At 46.9% G+C, this 17914-nt stretch overlaps 1 protein-coding gene across 1 annotated transcript in view; it reads left to right on the top strand.

Moving 5' to 3' along the window:
* Positions 1-14772, top strand: part of LMCD1 (LIM and cysteine rich domains 1) — a 57819-nt gene extending 43047 nt beyond the window's left edge. The window contains exons 5-6 of the mRNA XM_040492099.1: positions 13179-13394; positions 14110-14772. Of these exons, the coding sequence (XP_040348033.1) occupies positions 13179-13394; positions 14110-14268 (375 nt within the window). The 3' untranslated portion in view covers positions 14269-14772. The remainder of the gene's footprint in view (positions 1-13178; positions 13395-14109) is intronic.
* The last annotated feature ends 3142 nt before the right edge of the window (positions 14773-17914 follow it).

Below are 17914 nucleotides of genomic sequence, written 5' to 3'. Positions count from 1 at the left end.
TCTTGCCCCTCATTCCAACATTCATTTCACGCATTCATGTCGCCAGCGGCTATTTGGTGCTCAGTTACTCTGTGCCAGGCATTATCCTGTGGCAAATAACACAAGGTCACTGTGCTTGAGAGGCTACTCGTCCAGTGGAGGTCACAGGCTACCAAACTGCCACGGCTTAGAGAAAGGGCATCTAACCTTGCTTGAGGTGAGGGCGGGCTTGGAGGAGGAGCTGAGGCCCAGCCTGGCCGGGAGAAATGACTAGGATGAATTCAGGCTTGGCAGGGAAGACCCAGGCCATCTTAAAGAGGCAAGCTTGGGCAAAACAACCCTAAGTTCCAGAGAGCATGGTGGAGCCAGAGGATTGAACAAAGTCCCATGTGCCTGAGAGCGTGGTGTGCTGGGGGGCGTGGGGACACGACGCTGGCAGGGTCAGCAGGGGCACACTTCCTGAAGAGGCAAGCCTTCCATCCATTCATCACCCAAGTATCAACCAGCCTGTACTGTCCGCCAAGCCCCAGGAAATCAAACAAGTGGAGGACACCGTCCCCACACTGGAGAATACCATGGATGTAGGACTTCACTCTGAGGGCCATCAGCAGCTATGGCAGGTTTCAGCGGGAGCTGTCACAGGATCTGAGCTGTGCTTGGGAAGGCGCCCTCTAGCAGCATGTGGAAGATGTGCTGTAAGGGAGTGAGGGACTGGAGGCTATTTGAGAGAAAATGAAGAAGGTAGAGTGTCCGGGAGGTGAAAACCTCATGGATGGCTTTGTCTTCATCTGCCCCAGAGGAGGTATAAAGGACTAGCTGGAGACGGGTACCACAGAGGGCTGATGTTTGCTGTTTCACGGCCTCTGGCTCCCGTCTACCTTTTGCCCTCTGCCCCAGTCAGCCAAGTGACTTCAGCTGCCTCTAATTGTTATTTGGAGATAAATGTCCCAATATGTGGAGCCCTCAAGCAAATAACCTGCCTTGCTGGTAACAGGCTGTCAGTCGCCCGTGTGAGCCGGACCGCCCAGGGAAATGCCAGTCCTGGTGATGTTGTCACTACATTCAGAAAGGGCCAGGCTCTTTCCTGCCTGCAGTGACTCAAACTTGCCATCCAAAACCTGTGTCCTGAATGTCCAACCCCCATTTGTTGGCACATTCATTTGGGATTACCGTCCAGTGAACTATGGCCGCACACAGTCAATCTGAGAACTCTAAGTCAAAAGAACAAAACTTATTTTCCTTACCACAGGTTTGGCGATGGTGTTGAAAAGACCCATTTCCGAGGAAGAATCCATGTCCCAGCAACTTAAAAAAAAAAAAATTAGATCCAGTTACAGTGTTTCATAAATTAGTGTCCTCCCCATCCAGCCCTATATCCAAATAGTTATCTGTCCTTAAAGCATAAATACTGCATAATTCCAAGTTGGAAGGCGATCTCTTTAAGTCGTTGCGACATTTCCCAATTGCCATTCCCAGGAGAGATATGCTATTTTATCCTTGACTCAGCCCCACATATTTGTACAGCATGGAAGTGGGGCAAAGGTGGCCTGAGATCCTGAGCCCCTGCCTATCATCAACTTTAGGAAGTAGTTCTGACAGTTTGGAAGCATTTAAACAATAAGACCAGACCAAAAACAGAATTTGAAGGAAGCCCGTGGTGGTTGGGCTGGGCTGGCTAGGGAAAACTGCCTTCTCCTTCCTTATCCTACCCCCAATCTTGATTGGATAACTAGTTATGTAACTAGTGGATCCCTGCCTGTACATCATGTGTTCATGTCACCTCTAGGTGCTGCGGGTTTCTTTTTCATCTCTGTATCTTCAGCAGGTGCCATTGATATAGATAGTAGGTACTCAATAAATATGTGAACCATGAATGAATGAACAAATGGATGAATCAGTGAATATTCAGACTAAATAGAGCCTCTAACGATGGGGACAGTTTAGATGACCATTTTGCCCTGGAGGATGATGAGATCCAAGTTCACATTTATTAAGCACCTGCTGTGTGCCAGATGCCATGCCTACTCTTTCAGAGTCTTTGTTTAACTCCCCCAGCTGCCTAGTAGGGTGAATTTCACCAACCCCATCAGAGATTCTAGAGGGTAGGTAACTTTTCCAAGGTTCCACAGTTTCTAAGGAGTAGAACCTGGATCCGATACTTTTCCAACTACATGATGCTGAGTTATAAAACCCTGCTTATTATCTGTTCCAGGAAGAAAGAAGGCTGGGTGCTTTTATTGACTCCCTGTTTATCTCCTAGAAGCCAGGGAGCAAATCCTATAAAGGTAGCTAGATAGCCTGCCAGTCCATAGACAATGTGTCCCCAACAACCCCAAATTTGTTCTGCCTTACCCTAGTCAATGGCCAAGTCAAGTGGACGTGGGTGCTGGCCATCCTGTGTGTTGTGTCCCTTCTGTTTCTCATAAAGGGGAAGTGTAGGACAGTTACCAGAGCCAAGCATCAGGCAGGAAGCCTGATTTTTGCTTCCCTGATGAGGACAGTGGACTTTGCCAGAAATGGTCAGGGCATTCAATTTGAGAACCCAGATATGGGGAGGAAATTGTAGAACTCAGACTGATGCCCCAAATCCAAGCGGTGATTTATGAGGAAAAAAAAAAATGGGCAAAAGAAAGAACATGTGAAACACATTTTCCTAGAATGATCTTGGTGACATAATATTGTTTGTCATCCTAAGAGTGATCATTATTACTATCGTTAGCAGCTACGATTTGGCTTTCTCTGAACCAAGGGCAGCGCTAAGAACTAGAGGGTCTGATTTAAAGCCCCCAACCACCCAATGACTTGAAGAAAAGCTGTGGGATTTGAACCAACCCCCCATCAGTCCCCAAGTCCATCTTTCCTGTTGCCCAAAGCTTGTTCCTCGGATAGCTAATGGATATTAGATCCTAAAGGGGTTACATGGCCATGTAAGTTTGGGAGACATTAGAGTAACCAAAACTAAGTGGGTTTCTTTGAGGTAGGACTTCTGAGAGCCTCCGGCAGGTTGTGGCTGTGGTTCTCAAACTAAAATCACCTGAAAGGCTGGCTAAAATCCAGAGGACTGGGCCCCACCCCAGAGCTCCCTGCTTAATAGGAGCAGGTGGGGCCAGAGAATCAGCTATTCTAATGAACACCCGGGTTGATGCTGACGCTGGTCTGGGGACCACACTTCGAGAACCACTGCTAAAAAAAGTGTAAAAATAATTTTACATATAAGCCGAGGAAAAATAATATAATTAAATTGACATATGGTGAGGATCAGAGAAGACAACAGGGCATTCTATAGATGTTTTAGGCCTCCTGGCTTAGGGAGTCCAGCTCTGAGGACTCTACATAGGAATATTCCTTTAAAGACCCACAGGGAGTTCAGGAAACACAGGCAGGGCATCACACACTGCATTACACCACACCCAACCACACTACTCAGCAGCCTGAGGCCACCAGCTCCCTTTTCACGGAGCCACAATCAGCCTATGCTGCAGGGCCCTTCTGTGAGCTGGCACGGCTCCGTCTATACTGCAGGGCGTTTCTCCTCGGAGCTGGCACGGCTCCATCAATCTGCTGTCAGCCCGTTACAGTGCTGTCCTTCCTCAGAGACCTTGGGACCCGAGCTACGACAGGATCAGGCTGTTGAGTCTTCACCAAGCCCCTCCACCAAAATGTGCTCAGAGGAAAGGGTTCTCCAGACCAGAGGAGCATTACTGCCAAAAGCCTTTTCCACCTTGTCCATGTGGAAATGGGCCCCTTGAGCTGAGTTAGGGGTGAGGCCACAGGTATAACAGAGGTCTAGCCAGATTGTGGGAACAGCACCCTCTGAGCTCAACTCACCCATATGGCTGGGGCTGTGCAGTCCTTAGATCCGGGTACAGTTCACAGATGTGCACCCCAGCTTTCCAACTCCAGGCCTGCACACCCACCCCTTGGCGGGATAGGGCAACCTAACATCAGCGGAGGCTCACCTGAGAAGAGAACCCAGGAGCTGTGGCTGCCCTTGCCGACCTCAGAGCAGCCCTAAAGAGTCATTATTACACTGAGCTTAGGAGAGGCAGGACACCATGGGAAATGCTGTCAGAGGCACCTGTCTTTGTGAGGAAACACCGCAGTGAAAAATCCCAGATGCTAACTCAGCCAATGTCACCCCACAAGTGTGTCCTTTAAATCAGTGAGGCCAATTAAAAACCCCAAATATTTAATGTCTCCCCCTGTCTCCTTTACTTGCCCCACCGTGTGTGTGTTGGCAAGGAAGGGGGGCAGGTGGGAAGGGGACTGTTCACAGCAGGCTCACTCATGTCTTTGGGTCCTCCTAACAACTACTGGCAGAGGCTGGAGTTGTTCATACCCATTTCACAGCTGTGAAACCTGCAGCAGAGAACTTAAAAGGCTTGCCGATGAGAGGTGGGACTGGGATTCCATCCCAGATCCTTGTTGGTCACCAGTCCTGAGGAGTCTGAGCAGTCCTGGGGTGGGGCCCTGGATGGGTGAGGACAACTCCACAGAGGTGTGTGTATTTATGTTTGCTGGTTGAGCCACAGAGTTTGGAGTCACCCACAGCCCAGTTCAGTGAAGAATCTGGGGGCCTCTTGTAGGCATGCCAAGAACAATGGAAGGCCTCGCCCATTACACCCCAATCCCACCCACCATGGGTTCTCATGGGTTTGGGGGACTTCAGAGAGCTCCATGGCCAGGGATCTGCCAACTCCAGCAATCTGGAACATTCCCTGGAGAATGGCAGAGCCCCATATCCACTTTCCAGGCCCTCCGCGCCCCACCTTTCCCACCTGGATGGAACCTATGAGCGCCTGGGCTGCGAGGTCAATGACCTCAATGCTCTGATTGTTAACAGCCCCACCAAACCATTTCCCTGCATTTAGAATGCTTACTTGGTATTTTCTCAGAAATGAAATGTGCGGATTTCCTGGGCATGGAATTTCCTCCCTTCCCTACACCCCAAACTTGTAACTGAAGAAAGGGGAAAGGAAGCCAGAACATAGCATTCAATGTAATCTCCACCCGTTAGTAATTTACCATCACTGCTGGGTGCCCCTCACCCAGCCCCTTCCCCACAGCACCCCGCCCACTGAGGCCTGCCTCTCAGATGGAAACTTACAGCATCTGGCTGCTCAGCCCAACTCCTGCCCCAACAAGGGACATATTTGTGGGCAAGGGACTTCCAAATCTTTGTGCAGCAGATGTTTGGCTTGTGGGCTCGGCAGGCTGGCTTTCCTGCCGGCCCCTCTCTGGGAATTTGAAACCACTGCCCCACCCCCAGTCCTGAGCCCTGTCTGAGCTGGAGGACAGAGGGTAAAAGGCCCAGGGAAGCAGCAGGAAAAATCACCATGGTTACCAGGCTGCTCAACATCTGCCTCCCTCCTTCTTTACAGTGGAGATATTTTAATGACATTAAAGGAATTTTTTTCCACTGAAAATTCCCTTCATCCCACTTTTTTATGCTATAAATATATTTCCATGTTGCCACAGAGACTTCACAAGTTGTTTTTTTTTTTTTTTTTCCTGGAGTGGGCTGCATAATATTCCATTGACTAAAACAGGAGCTGGCAACTTTTTTTCTGTAAAAGGCAGATACTAAATATTTTAGGCTTTGCAAGCCACATGGTCTCTGTCACAACTACTCCCTCTGTTGTTGTAGCACTAATGCAGCCATAGACAATATCTAACAGATGACCATGGCTGTGTGCGAATAAAACTTTATTTGCAAAAACAAGCAGTGGGCTAGGTTGGGCCCACAGATGTAGTTTGCTTACCCCAGAACTAGCACAACTGTAAAACATGATTTTTATTAGCTTTTTATGAATTACTTTGGTTTTATTCAATTTCATTTTGCTAATGCAGGTTAATGAATAATGATGATAATAATGTCATCTGCCATTCCTTGACTACCTAGATTGTGCCCAGCACTTGTGCCAAAGGCTTTACCTAGTTTTGTTTTTTTTCAACTGAATCCTAAGAATTCTCCTACAAAATATAATTTCCCCTTTTTCTAGTCATCTAGCTTGTGAGCGGTTAAGGCAGAACTGAAACTTACCCCAAACCCCACAAACACCACAGATGATGGAACCTCCTTTTTCCATAGCACCCCATGCAGCTGCAGGCACGTGCATGACCACTGTGACAAGATGACCACATATAAGGCTTCTTCCTACTCTGCAATGTCCTTGGTGGGAAGCCAGCTCTTGCCCACACACTTGTCAAAGCTGGAGTTGAGAACACCCCAGGCTGACGGTCTCTCTTCTGAGAGTAGCATTTATGAAGCCTTCCTGGCTCTGTGTTCCCCCTTCATCAGGTAACCAGTGAGAGGGATTCAGTTAGAGATGCCTAACATGTGACTTTGCTTGGTAGAGAGGCTCATGTTCAATCGTCTGCCCCAAGAAGAAGCATGAGGTGAAATCGTTGGCCAACAACAGGGACCGCCATGTGTAAAGCATCTCCCATAAGCCAGGGCCTGTCATATGTTACAAGTGAGGAAACTGAGGCTCAGGGAGGTGGGTGATTTGTCTCAGGGCTTATCAGTGATGGAGCAATGGTACAGATCTTATCCCAAAGCCCCTCACCCTAACCACTGCACCCAGCCTGCCCAGTCTGTACTGTGAGGAGTCTCAGGAAGATGACAGTGTGGAGGAACAGAACACAAGAGTCTAAAGATACCAGAAATGACACTGGGCTGAAAAAGGAAAGAAAATGAGAAAAAAAAAAAAAAAACCTCTGGGATACATGAGGCTGCAAAGCAAAGATGGCGAATAATCACCATAAGAGGAAATGGGGAGAGGCTGTTTATAAATAAATTGTTGAGTATTTGTGTTGGAAAGAACCCAGTGCCTGAATTCAAGGCCCTTGTGTTAATATTTACTGTATTGTAATAGTGAGATTTTCACAAGGCACTCTGGGTTTAGACTGAGTAGGCCTTTGGATAAGAGCCTTCCAGAAAAGAACAGAATTATTGGGACAGAGCTTCTGGCAACCCCAGCAGAGAGATTATTGCTGGAGAGGGTTCTCCACATCTGCTGATCCTGCTCTGAAGGCCAACACAGCTCGGTCCTTAGAGACAGGTCTTTGGCCATGTAACCTTTGGCCACTGTCCCTAATATACTGTTGCCTAAAACACTTTGTGTCTAGGTTACTCCCATTCCAGAAGTCTTAATTCTGTGTGCTCACATTGGATGTTCTCGTCACCTAATGTTGCATATCCAACCACCCAAAGGTGGAGAGGCTTAAAGAAAGAACATCTGTCTTGCTCAGAAATCAGCAATGTGGGCAAGGTTCAGTGGGGATATCTTGTCTCTGCCCACGTGGCATCATTTGGAGCAGCCTATAGGCTGGGGGCTGTCTCGGTGGTCTGGCTTCAGTGCTGGGAAGACACAAACAGCTGGGTTGGACCAGCCAGGGAGGGGGTCTTTGGGCCTGTTGCTCTCTGTGTGGTTTCTCCACAAAGTCGCCCTGGCATAGAGGTCTCGCGATTTCTTTCCTGTCCTCCCAGGGCTCCCAAGGTGTGTGTATAGAGAGAGATCCCAGTGAAAGGTGTGCTGTCTTTTATGCCCTACCACAGGCATCTGTAACACTCCTCCCACTACACTCTGTTCAATAGAAGCAAGTCATTAAGGAGGGACCACAATCAAAGGAAGGGACTTAGATACCCCATTGGATGGAGGAGTGTCCAAGAATTTGCCAACAACATTTCCACACACCATGACCAAAAGAACCCCAACCCTGCAGGGTCTTAGCTTCTGAAGTAGCCAAATCTGAAATGTTCCTCAGCTTTCTCAAACCAGGCATTTTTTGTTTGTTTTTTGTTTTTGTTTTTTTACAGATTACAAAGGCCCAAAGTATAGAATTTCCAAATCCTTTCATTTAGACCTTTTTCATTAAGAATCTCTCGCCATTTGAGCAGGGACAGGGCAAAACTTCAGGGTCATAAGGAGAAACTTCATACCTGTTCCACCTGTGAAAGATTTGGGCCACTCCCCCCTCCTCCCAGGGGGAAATGGTCTGCAAACTAAGTTATGTGGCAAATGTTAGAAAGATTCTCATGAGCAAGCTCTGATTTTAGATGGTTGAGAGTATGAATAAGAACCAACTGATATGCTAATGATAAGTGTTCTTCTGTATGCTTTTTAACATAGTCCCAAGGGACTTGTACTTGGCCACACTATCTCCTTCACAGGGGAAGTAGCCTGGGAATGACCACACTGGGCTTTCTTAAAAATTGTGTAGAATTTAAGCATCCCAGGAATTCAAACTGGCATTTGCTATAACTGAACAGAGTTGATGATATCATTTTTGCTGAGCTTATTGTTAAGGCCATTTTTAAACTCTGTGTGGCAGTGGTTCTCAGAGTGGGTCCCCTGACTACACCAGCATCCCCCAGAGCTTCCAGATTCCTGCACCCCATCCCAGACCTATCCGAATCAGACACTGTGGGTGTGGGGCACAGCAGTCTGTTTTAAGAAGCCCTCTGGGGGGTATTGGTGCAGACTTCAGTCTGAGAACCAGGGTCTTACAGGGGACGGTTTGGGGGAGAGGACTGACTGTAGCCGAGTCTGGGGTAGTGATGGACGATACAACTCCCAGAACCCTATTCTCTGGCCATGCACAGATGGAGACAATGGAGATGGGAAAGTACAAAGCTCATCGGTGGGAAAAGTCACTTCCTGCCAACCTACATGATCATGGTGTTATGGAAAGGAACCTCAGGCCTCCAAACCTAAAGCTCATCCTGCCTCCAATATGTCTTTGTCATCTAGGGAAAGGGATTTAACCCCTCCGGGCCACAGGTCTCTCATCTATAAAGAGAGCTGGGGTACGGATAACCAGAGATTTTAGCTAATTATTACTGAGCCCTTATAAAGTCCATTAACTCTATTATCGCATTTAATCCATGCAACAGCTCTATGACATTGTTAATATTATTGGTATCCTCACTTGACGGGTGAAAAAACTAAGGCACAGAGAGGTTGGGTAACTTGTCCAAGGTCACACAGCCAGCCCCACTCTCAGCTACCTACTGCAATTTCGAAATTGTCCACTTCAGTACCAAGGATTGTTGGAGAATAAGTTCGTGCAGAGAAAGGCAAGGCAAGGATCCTAGGAGCCAAGCAGGCGAGGGGGCGTTCTGACTCTTGGTTGCCAGCCTGCCCGTGGTGGCTGAGGGGCCACCAGGCTGACAGAGCCAGCACACTGTCAGATCTACTATCCAGGACACTGTCAGACAGGGAAAGGAACACAGAAAATAGCTCAGAGGCCAAGGGAGGAAATTTGTTCCTGACACATGCTGACAGGGCTCATTACTCGGACATCTTGTTTTCATAAAATGGCAGTGACACTGTTTGCTTTAAAAAGGGCTGGCTACTGGTAATAACGAGGCCAGGAGCCAGGGATGCTGAGGGAACAATGAGGGAAGGGCCACTCCTCACTGAGGGAGGTGCTTAAGACAGCACTTTCAGATGTGGTGGGGGAAGGTCGGGACCAAGCTCTGCGAGCATGACTCTCCCTCCCTTCTCCATGCTGCCTCTGCCACTACAACTATCTCCTTCCAGTGCAAACCAAACACAGCCCTTCCAGCCTCAAGAACCAGTAATGGCCCCCCATTACCTCCAGAGATCTCAGCCATAACCTAGGCTCACAGCCACCCAGACTGCCCCTCTGACCTCCCAGCCCTCCATTTCCTTCTGTGGGTTGTGGGTGCTTTCAGATGCTCCCCAGACTCCGCCACGTGCATTTCTATCTCTTTCCCTTCCTCTGCTTCCGTGTTAGAAATCTGGAGTTGGGAGCCCCACTGTGTACCACAGTGATACCCAGCCAAGGTGGTGGATTGGCCCCAAGTCCCTTCTTTGCTGGACGAAAAGGGCTGGAAATTTCATCCCATGAAATTTAGAAAGCCAGGCGGAGAGAAAACTCACTTGGTACTCACATGACACTTGCCAAATAGTTTACACGTCCTGGCTGTGCTGAAGGGATGGTGAAAATAAGTAAATGATGATTCATCACTTGTTTTTGGTTTAAGACCTCTGATGAGCTCCATGGGAGCTGGGACTCAGTCACGTGCAGAGGAACAGGGTTTTCATTGCGGTGAAGGACTCACACCGTTCATTCTTGTGGGCACAACTGAAACAACAAGTCCAGCACATTCTAAGGAACATTGTCAAGCTGTCCGGATCCATTAGCCAAGCATATTTTTTATGTAGACATTCATTCAACAACTACTGTGCTCAGGGACCCCTGTCAGTACGTGGGCATTCTTTGTGGTCTGGTTTTCTTTCCTTATTTTTTGTCATCGTAGCTTTTATTTTTTCTTCATACGCAAGAATATATATTAAGAATGTAATTAAACTATATAACTTAAGAATGCCAAGTGTCTAGGCTCTTAACTAATGCCTACTCATGTCTGCATGGCAGAACGAAATTTCTAGTTTGGCTGACACATAATTGGTGCTTGGTAAGCTTAGAGTCCTCATCTAAAGCCGGGGTCTGCAAACATTTTCTCATGGAGGCCAAATGGTAAATATTTTAGGGATTGTAGGCCCAGAGCCAAAACTGATGATATCATGTAGGTACTTTATGTAACAAGAGGGAAAACAAATTTCCACAGTTTTCCATTTCTCAGATTCACAATCTAATAATATAAATACAGGTTTTTGTAATACAGGTTACATTGGTCAGCTCAGACCACCATAACATAACACCACAGACTGGGTGGCTTAAATAGCAGAAATTTATTATCATAATTCTGGAGGCTGGAAGTCCAAGATCAAAGTGCTGGTGTGGTGGGTTTCTGATGAAGCCCTTCTTCCTGGCTTGTACATAGCTGCCTTCTCCCTGTGTCTTCACAGGACCTTTCCTCTGTGTGCACACAGGGTGGGAGAGAAGTTGATTGGTGCCTAGTCTTCTGGTAAGGACACCAGTCCTGTCGGATTAGGGCCCCATCCTTATGACTTCATTTAACCTTAATTACCTGGTCTTGTAGCCACATACAGTCACATTGAGAGTTAGGACTTTAACATATGAACTGGCGGCGGGCACACAATTCAGTCCTTAATACAGGTCTACTAATGAGGAAAATGAAGTTCTTTTTTGGGAGAAAACATTTCAGTGAATTTGAGCTCAAACATAAAATCTGTTCTTAGCCAGTGGCTCTTACGAGTACAGGGAGCATCAGGGTTTGGTGTGGCTGCAGTTTATGGACACCTACACACAGTATAGTAGAAAGAACCTTGGCTTTGGGGTCAGGCTTGGCCCATGTTCAAATCCCAGCTTTGCCTCCTATCATCTGTATATTAATGAACAACCACTGAAACTCTCTGAAACTCAGTTTTGCCAAGTCTGGAGGGAAATAATGATTTCCTTAAAAGGGAGCTAAATCTAGAAGGGGGAATATCTCTCCAGGGCTTCTGTAAGGAGTGCAAAATCCTGAGCATAACGCTGGATGTAGACCTGTCTTTAAGAAATGATAGCCACTGCCATCATCATCATCATCATCGGAATTTTGAGGAGCTGGAAATAACTCCAAAATGACTCAAAAGATTTGATGGATTACATATGTACTCTGGAAAGTATGTCAAGAGAATAGCAATTAACCTCTGTGGTTTTTCTCCCAATGTAATCATGACAATAACATCAGACAAATCCCAGTTGAGGTCCACCTGACCAGTACTCCTCCAAACTGTCAAAGTCGTCAAAAACAAAAGAAGTCTGAGAAGTCACAGGCAAAAGAAGCCTAAGGGACATGAGGACTAAATGTGATGTAGGATCCTAGAATAGAAAAAGGACATTAGGAAAATCTAAGAACATCTGAATAAAATTGGGACTTTACTTAATAATAGCATATCAATATTGGTTAATTAATTGTGACAAGTATATCACTTTAAGATGTTAAGAACAGAGGAAATTAGGTGTGGGGCAAATAACTCTCTGTACTATCTTCACAATTTTTCTGTAAATCTAGAACTGTTTTAAAATGTAAAGTTCATTAAAAAAAAATAATTATACAGGACACCTGGGTGGCTCAGTTGGTTAACCACCCAGCTTCGGCTCAGGTCATGATCTCACGGTTCCTGAGTTTGAGCCTAGAGTTGGGCTCTGCGCTGACAGCTTGGAGCCTTCTTGGGATTCTCCTTCTCTCTCTGCCCCTCCCCTACTCAGTCTCTCAAAAAATAAAAAATAAAAAATAATTACACGTGGGTAAAAGATCCATTCAAAGTGCAAGGTGGTCCAGTGGGTTTTAATGTAAGCAGGATGAAAGGTTAATTGATATGATTCAGATTCCCCACTGACTTTTGAGAAACTACCACTTGTCCCATTTTGATTTAGTATCAAGGAAGAATATCCACAGTTATCTGGAAAGGCTATTAAAATACTCCTCCATTCCTTTTCTAACTCCATAGCAGGGTGAGGTCAGATTTTTTTCATATATTTCAAAGAAAGCAACATAACGCAAAAGACAAAAAGCTACAACGGTTACAAGAATCCAGCAGTCCTTCATTGAGCTCATCATTAAAGAGATTTGCAAAGATATAAAGCAATGCCACTCTTCTCACTAAATTTTTCTGTCTGGGGAAAATGGAGCTTTTTTTTTTTTTTTTTAGCGTTTATTTATTTGTTTGGAGAGAGAAAGAGCATGTGCACATGCGGGAGAGGGCAGAGAGAGAGGGAGAGAGAGGGTCCCAAGCAGGCTCCAAGCTGTCAGCACAGAGCCCGACATGGGGCTTGATCCCGTGAACCATGAAACCATGACCTGAGCCAAAATGTAGAGCTGGGACACTTAACCAACTGAGACATCCAAGTGCCCCTACAGTTATTTTCAATTACAAATATTTATATTAACATGTCGGTTTATTATTTTAAATGAATCAACAAATAGTTATTCAAGTTTTTATTCAGTTTTAATTTTTCTTTTGGTAAATCCCAACAGCTGTTACCCATATGAACAAAAATTCTTTGGGGTTCTTAATAATTTGTAAGAATATAAAGGGTCCTGAGGATAAAAAGTTTGAGACTCACTGAGCTAAACAACTAATTCGTCCCCACAGCAACCTATGAGGTAGGTTTGAAGATGAGAAAGCTGAGGAACAGAGAGGTTTAGTAACTTGCTGGAGGGCCCCCAGGAAGGAAAGAGATGAGCTGAAGCTCAAACCCATGTCACTATGCTCTCCTGACCACCTTATATCCCTGGTGTCCTCCTCCCCTTCTAGGTCTGTGAGCTCTGCAAGGGAGTGGCCCCTGCGGACAGCCCTGTGGTCTACTCAGACAGGGCAGGCTACAGCAAGCAGTGGCACCCCACCTGCTTTGTGTGTGCCAAGTGCTCGGAGCCACTGGTGGACCTCATCTACTTCTGGAAGGACGGTGCCCCCTGGTGTGGCCGCCATTACTGCGAGAGCATACGGCCCCGGTGCTCTGGCTGCGATGAGGTGAGAAGAGCTGTTTTGCTCTTTCTGAATTCTTTTTGAGCCTCAGGGATTCCTCAGCATACATATACATATCCCAAAGTGTGTGGGGCGCCTGGGTGGCTCAGTCAGTTAAGCGCCCGACTCTCGGTTTCAGCTCAGGTCACGATCTCACGGTTTGTGGGTTTGAGCCCCACGCCAGGCTCTGCACTGCACTGTACTGTCCATGCAGAGCCTGCTTGGGATTCTTTTTCTCCCTCTCTCTCCCCCTCCCCCGCTTGCATGCTTGCACGCTCTGTCTCTCTCAAAATAAAACGAACTTAAAAAAAAGAAGTGTTATTTATTCAAAGCCCCAGTGACCCTGTGTGACCTTGCTGGTGAAGACTGGCCATTGGCCACTTAGCTATTGTTGGTCTGTCTTCACCGGGATATGTAATCCCATCTCAGAACAAAGCCGGGCTTTGGATTCGGGCCAAAGAGTATCATGGCTGCTAGCTAAGTAAAACTTGCCTACGGCAGAGAATTTTGTTTTCCATCTGACAAGCTAAGAGGCAATTATGACCTGTGCAGATAACGGTACTTACTGCCTGAGGTTTGTGTCCCATTCCTCCACTGACGCATTTGAAGGCCGAGACCAGAATGGGGGAGGAGGAACCACCATTCTGCAACTTGTCCTCGATGTCCTGTCTCCACAAGGGACAGAACCTGACTGGCGCACTGTCTCTGCTCCCCTCCCCAGATCATATTCTCCGAGGACTACCAGCGTGTGGAAGACCTGGCCTGGCACCGAAAGCACTTCGTGTGTGAAGGCTGTGAGCAGCAGCTGAGCGGCCGGGCGTACATCATCACCAAGGGCCAGCTGCTGTGCCCAACCTGTAGCAAGTCCAAACGCTCCTGAAGGGCTGCCCGGCCACAGCCGGAATCCACAGGATCCCACCAAGGAGGGGAGCCAGGGGTGCTGAGGTCATTCTAAGGGTCCGATGTGACGGCCAGCAGGCAACAAAACCAGTGATTTTTTTCAGTGGGAATATATATATGCACACGTACACACACGTATTCTAGGCTGGTAGATCCTTGAGAGTCAATAGTTTTAAAGCCAGTGATGTTCTGAGAGGTCTAAGAATGGGGTTACATTGTTGTTTCCCAGCCACCGACTACAGACACAACTGGCATCCTGCAAGGGATCTCTAGGAGTTTCCCAAAATGCAGTTCTGAGTGATCAAATCACGTAGCTGTCGGATGTGCGTGCTTTCTCACGAACGTGGGGGCTCCTCCAGGAGCTGGCTGGGATCCCAACAGTCATTTGTGGCCTCCTTTTTCAAATGGAATTTGAATTTGAAATAAAAAAAGATGTTTTTGGCATGATGAACGTATTCAATAAAAGTCTGATGAAGTCCATCTATGCCCTGATCTAGTCATTTACACCATGGCGGTGATTGCATGGCACCCGTTTAGCCCCTCGGTCCTGAGTGCTGGTGGTGGCAGAAGGCACAGAAGTGCTGCGCCTCCTTGCCAACCGCGTCTTGTCAGATTTCTTTGTGAGCACAGGTGCTCAAGGCAGAACCCCTGGGCCCCCATTCCAGGAACCCCCAGATCAGTGATGGGACGTGTCATGGTTTACGGTACATCAAAAAGCAGCCTCCGGGGAGCTGATCGGCTGCCCTCACAGGGAATGAGCGAACCCCTCTGAGAGTGAGACCAGGTGGAGTGTTGGGGAGCAGCCACACAGGGCTACCTGAGCTCGGCCAATGGGTGCCCTGGGGGACATGGTGACCAGTGAGGGCAGTCTTGAAGAAATATAGGATGTTGATGCGAAATCTCTCTTCTTCTAAACGTTGCCAACTCAGCACAGAATGAGCCAAATAGAATAGGTCTTTGGGCCAGATTTTCTCTCTTTTTATGACCTCTGAGCATTTGCAGCTCCCAGATTAGTTTCCTTTGCACAACATCTAACAAAAGGAATCTCTTTCTCTACTGGGGAAACAGAGACAAAAAAAGACATGAGGCTTAGGAGCTCACAGCCCGGTCACCCATGGCTTTCCTTCTTTCTCAAATTTCCCATGTGTTGCCAAGTTTCTTTCATTCCCCCACCCGAATTTCACTCTGCTCATCTCTTACCTACAATACCCTGACCTTGCAAGTTTGACCAAAGCTTCTGCAATTGCCTCCTGAGGTGGTTTTCTGTTCCCAGCTCCTTGCTCCAGTCACCTGCTACCCTGTCGTGTCCGTCCGCCCCCCAGAGAGAAGCTTGGGCTGTGTCATCATCCTCACCCACCCTGCCTGGCTCCCTGGTGTCTCCAAGTTAAGAACCAAGTCCTCACCCTGACATTTCAATCCTTCCAAGATTTGGCTTAATTGTCTTTTTGGCCTTGGAACCCTTCATTTCTCTTGATTTCCATTTCCCTGTTTCTCCTAGACATTCACCCACTGCCTCTGGCCAAGCCCTCTTCTGAGCTTTTCCCAGTTCTTTGCTGGTTACTTGAAGGCCAACACCATCTGTTGAGATTCTATCTGTCCTGTAAGGTGCTACTCAAGCACCTTTACTTGCTTCTCAATCCCTTCCCAGAGGCACCAATGGAATATTCACTCTTTCATTCACTCACTCACTCACTCACTCACTCATTCATTCTGCAAATATCCACTGGGCATTACAGAGTTCCATTAAGCAACCTGAGTACAGGAGACAGTGTTCATAGAAAGCACAATACCCCTGCCTCCTGGACTTTACAGTCTGTGGGGGAAATGGCCTTAGGCAAATATTCCTACAAGTCAATGTAAAATTCTAAAAAGGGGAGGAACATGTCTCTATAAAGAATATAAAAGAGATTGGACCTAGTCAGGAGAGGTGCTCCTGGAAAAGTGATACTTGAACTGAGATCTAAAGGGTGAGTAAATTCTGAGCAGCCAAAGAGGGAAAGGAAGATGGTTAAGGATAAATACATGGGTGGCATGTGCAAAGGTCCTGTGGCTGAAGTAGCATCCGTTTATTCAGTACCTATATATTAGTGTTGAAGATACAGTGGTGACCATGGCCCATGAGTGGGGCTTACAGAAGACTAGTGTGGTACATACAGAGATGTGAGGCATAAGAGTTGCACCAATTTTGTGGGCAGTGGAAAAGACCAGTCTCTCCTAAGAGCAATGGGGAAACTTCAAAGAGTTTTAAGCAGGGGTAGTGATGACTGGATAGAGAGATTATTGGATACATGCTCTCTCCTCTGCTGAAACCCCAGCATGATACCTGACTGATTTTATCCTGGTATCTTCGTCCACACCATTGTGGGCAGGAGTGATGTCCCCCAGTAGACCCTACCAGATATCACCCAGAGCGTCCTCCTGCCTTCCCCATGTCTACTAACAACACCTCACGCTTGCCATTGGAATACCTGAATCCTCTCTGACACTCCTTTCCTGTCAGGTCACTGTCATGGCTTTCCCTCTATCACTGAGGCCTTATTTCTCCTTGAATGATTTTAGCCGAGACTGACAATAGTGTCCTAGTGAGTCTCCCTACCCGAACTCACCCTCTCCACACACTGCCCAGATGAACTGCTCAGAAACACAGGCCTCCTGTAAAACAGGGGCTCCTTGTTGCATACCTAGAAGAAAATCAAAACTTCTTAGAATTGCAATCAAGCTTCTTAATTTCTCTGGCCCCAAACCACCTTGGCTTCCTGCTCCCCATTCAGAGGCCTGGTGAAAAGCTTGCAGGTCCCTGCTTCATGCTTTCTCCACCTCTGCACCATCACTCAAAGCTATTCCCTCTTCTGGGAGTTCCCCACGCTGTGTTCAACTGCTGCCTTTTCCAAGGGACCAGAGAGCTGAGTGGCAGTTCTGTAGTAGAACTGGAAGGAGGTAGGCTGTAAAAGGCTACAACGTTAACTACCTCCCCCCCCCGCCCCCGCGGCCCCCATTCAGCAAAAAAGTCAGCCACTGTTCCCATCACTGTCTTTCTCTAGGAAGACTTCCCTGGCCTCACCCTCCCCTCGGGGGTGTTTTAGGTTCCTCTGTGTGCTCAAAAGCATCCAGGCTTTCTGCAATCATTGACTGATGCTATTGTGCTATAATTACTGGTTTCTGAAAGCCTTCCTCTATGAACTTCTTGCACTATCTTTGGTTCTCCAATCCTTACTATGGCTCCTAACAACTAAATGCAAGGACAAACAGCCTAGGGCTCTTGGAGGATGCATTGTTGCCAATGGCCCTGGGCTTCAGAAAGAAAGAGCATGTGACTCAATCCTAGCCAACAGGGCTTCTCCACTGGGGAGCTGCTTAGAAAAGTTTTCTTCCTTAATGGAAAGAGACGTTCTGGAAAAAAAAAGCCCTGTATTTATATATATGTATGTATGTATATATATATATATATATATATATATATATATATATATATATATATAATTTCAAACTTACAAAATAAGTTTCAAGAAGACATTGTTTTTCCCTTGAACCATGTGAGGGTGTGGCTAACACAATGCCCTATCACCCCTGAGTATTTTAGCGTCTAATTCCCATGAACAGAAACATTCTCCTACATAACCACTAAA

The sequence above is a fragment of the Herpailurus yagouaroundi genome, unplaced genomic scaffold (genome assembly GCF_014898765.1).
Source record: "Herpailurus yagouaroundi ecotype Mexico unplaced genomic scaffold, PumYag 183, whole genome shotgun sequence".
Lineage (NCBI taxonomy): Eukaryota > Metazoa > Chordata > Mammalia > Carnivora > Felidae > Herpailurus > Herpailurus yagouaroundi.
The sequence above is the reverse complement of the archived record's forward strand: the minus strand, read 5'-3'. Positions and strand labels throughout refer to the sequence as shown.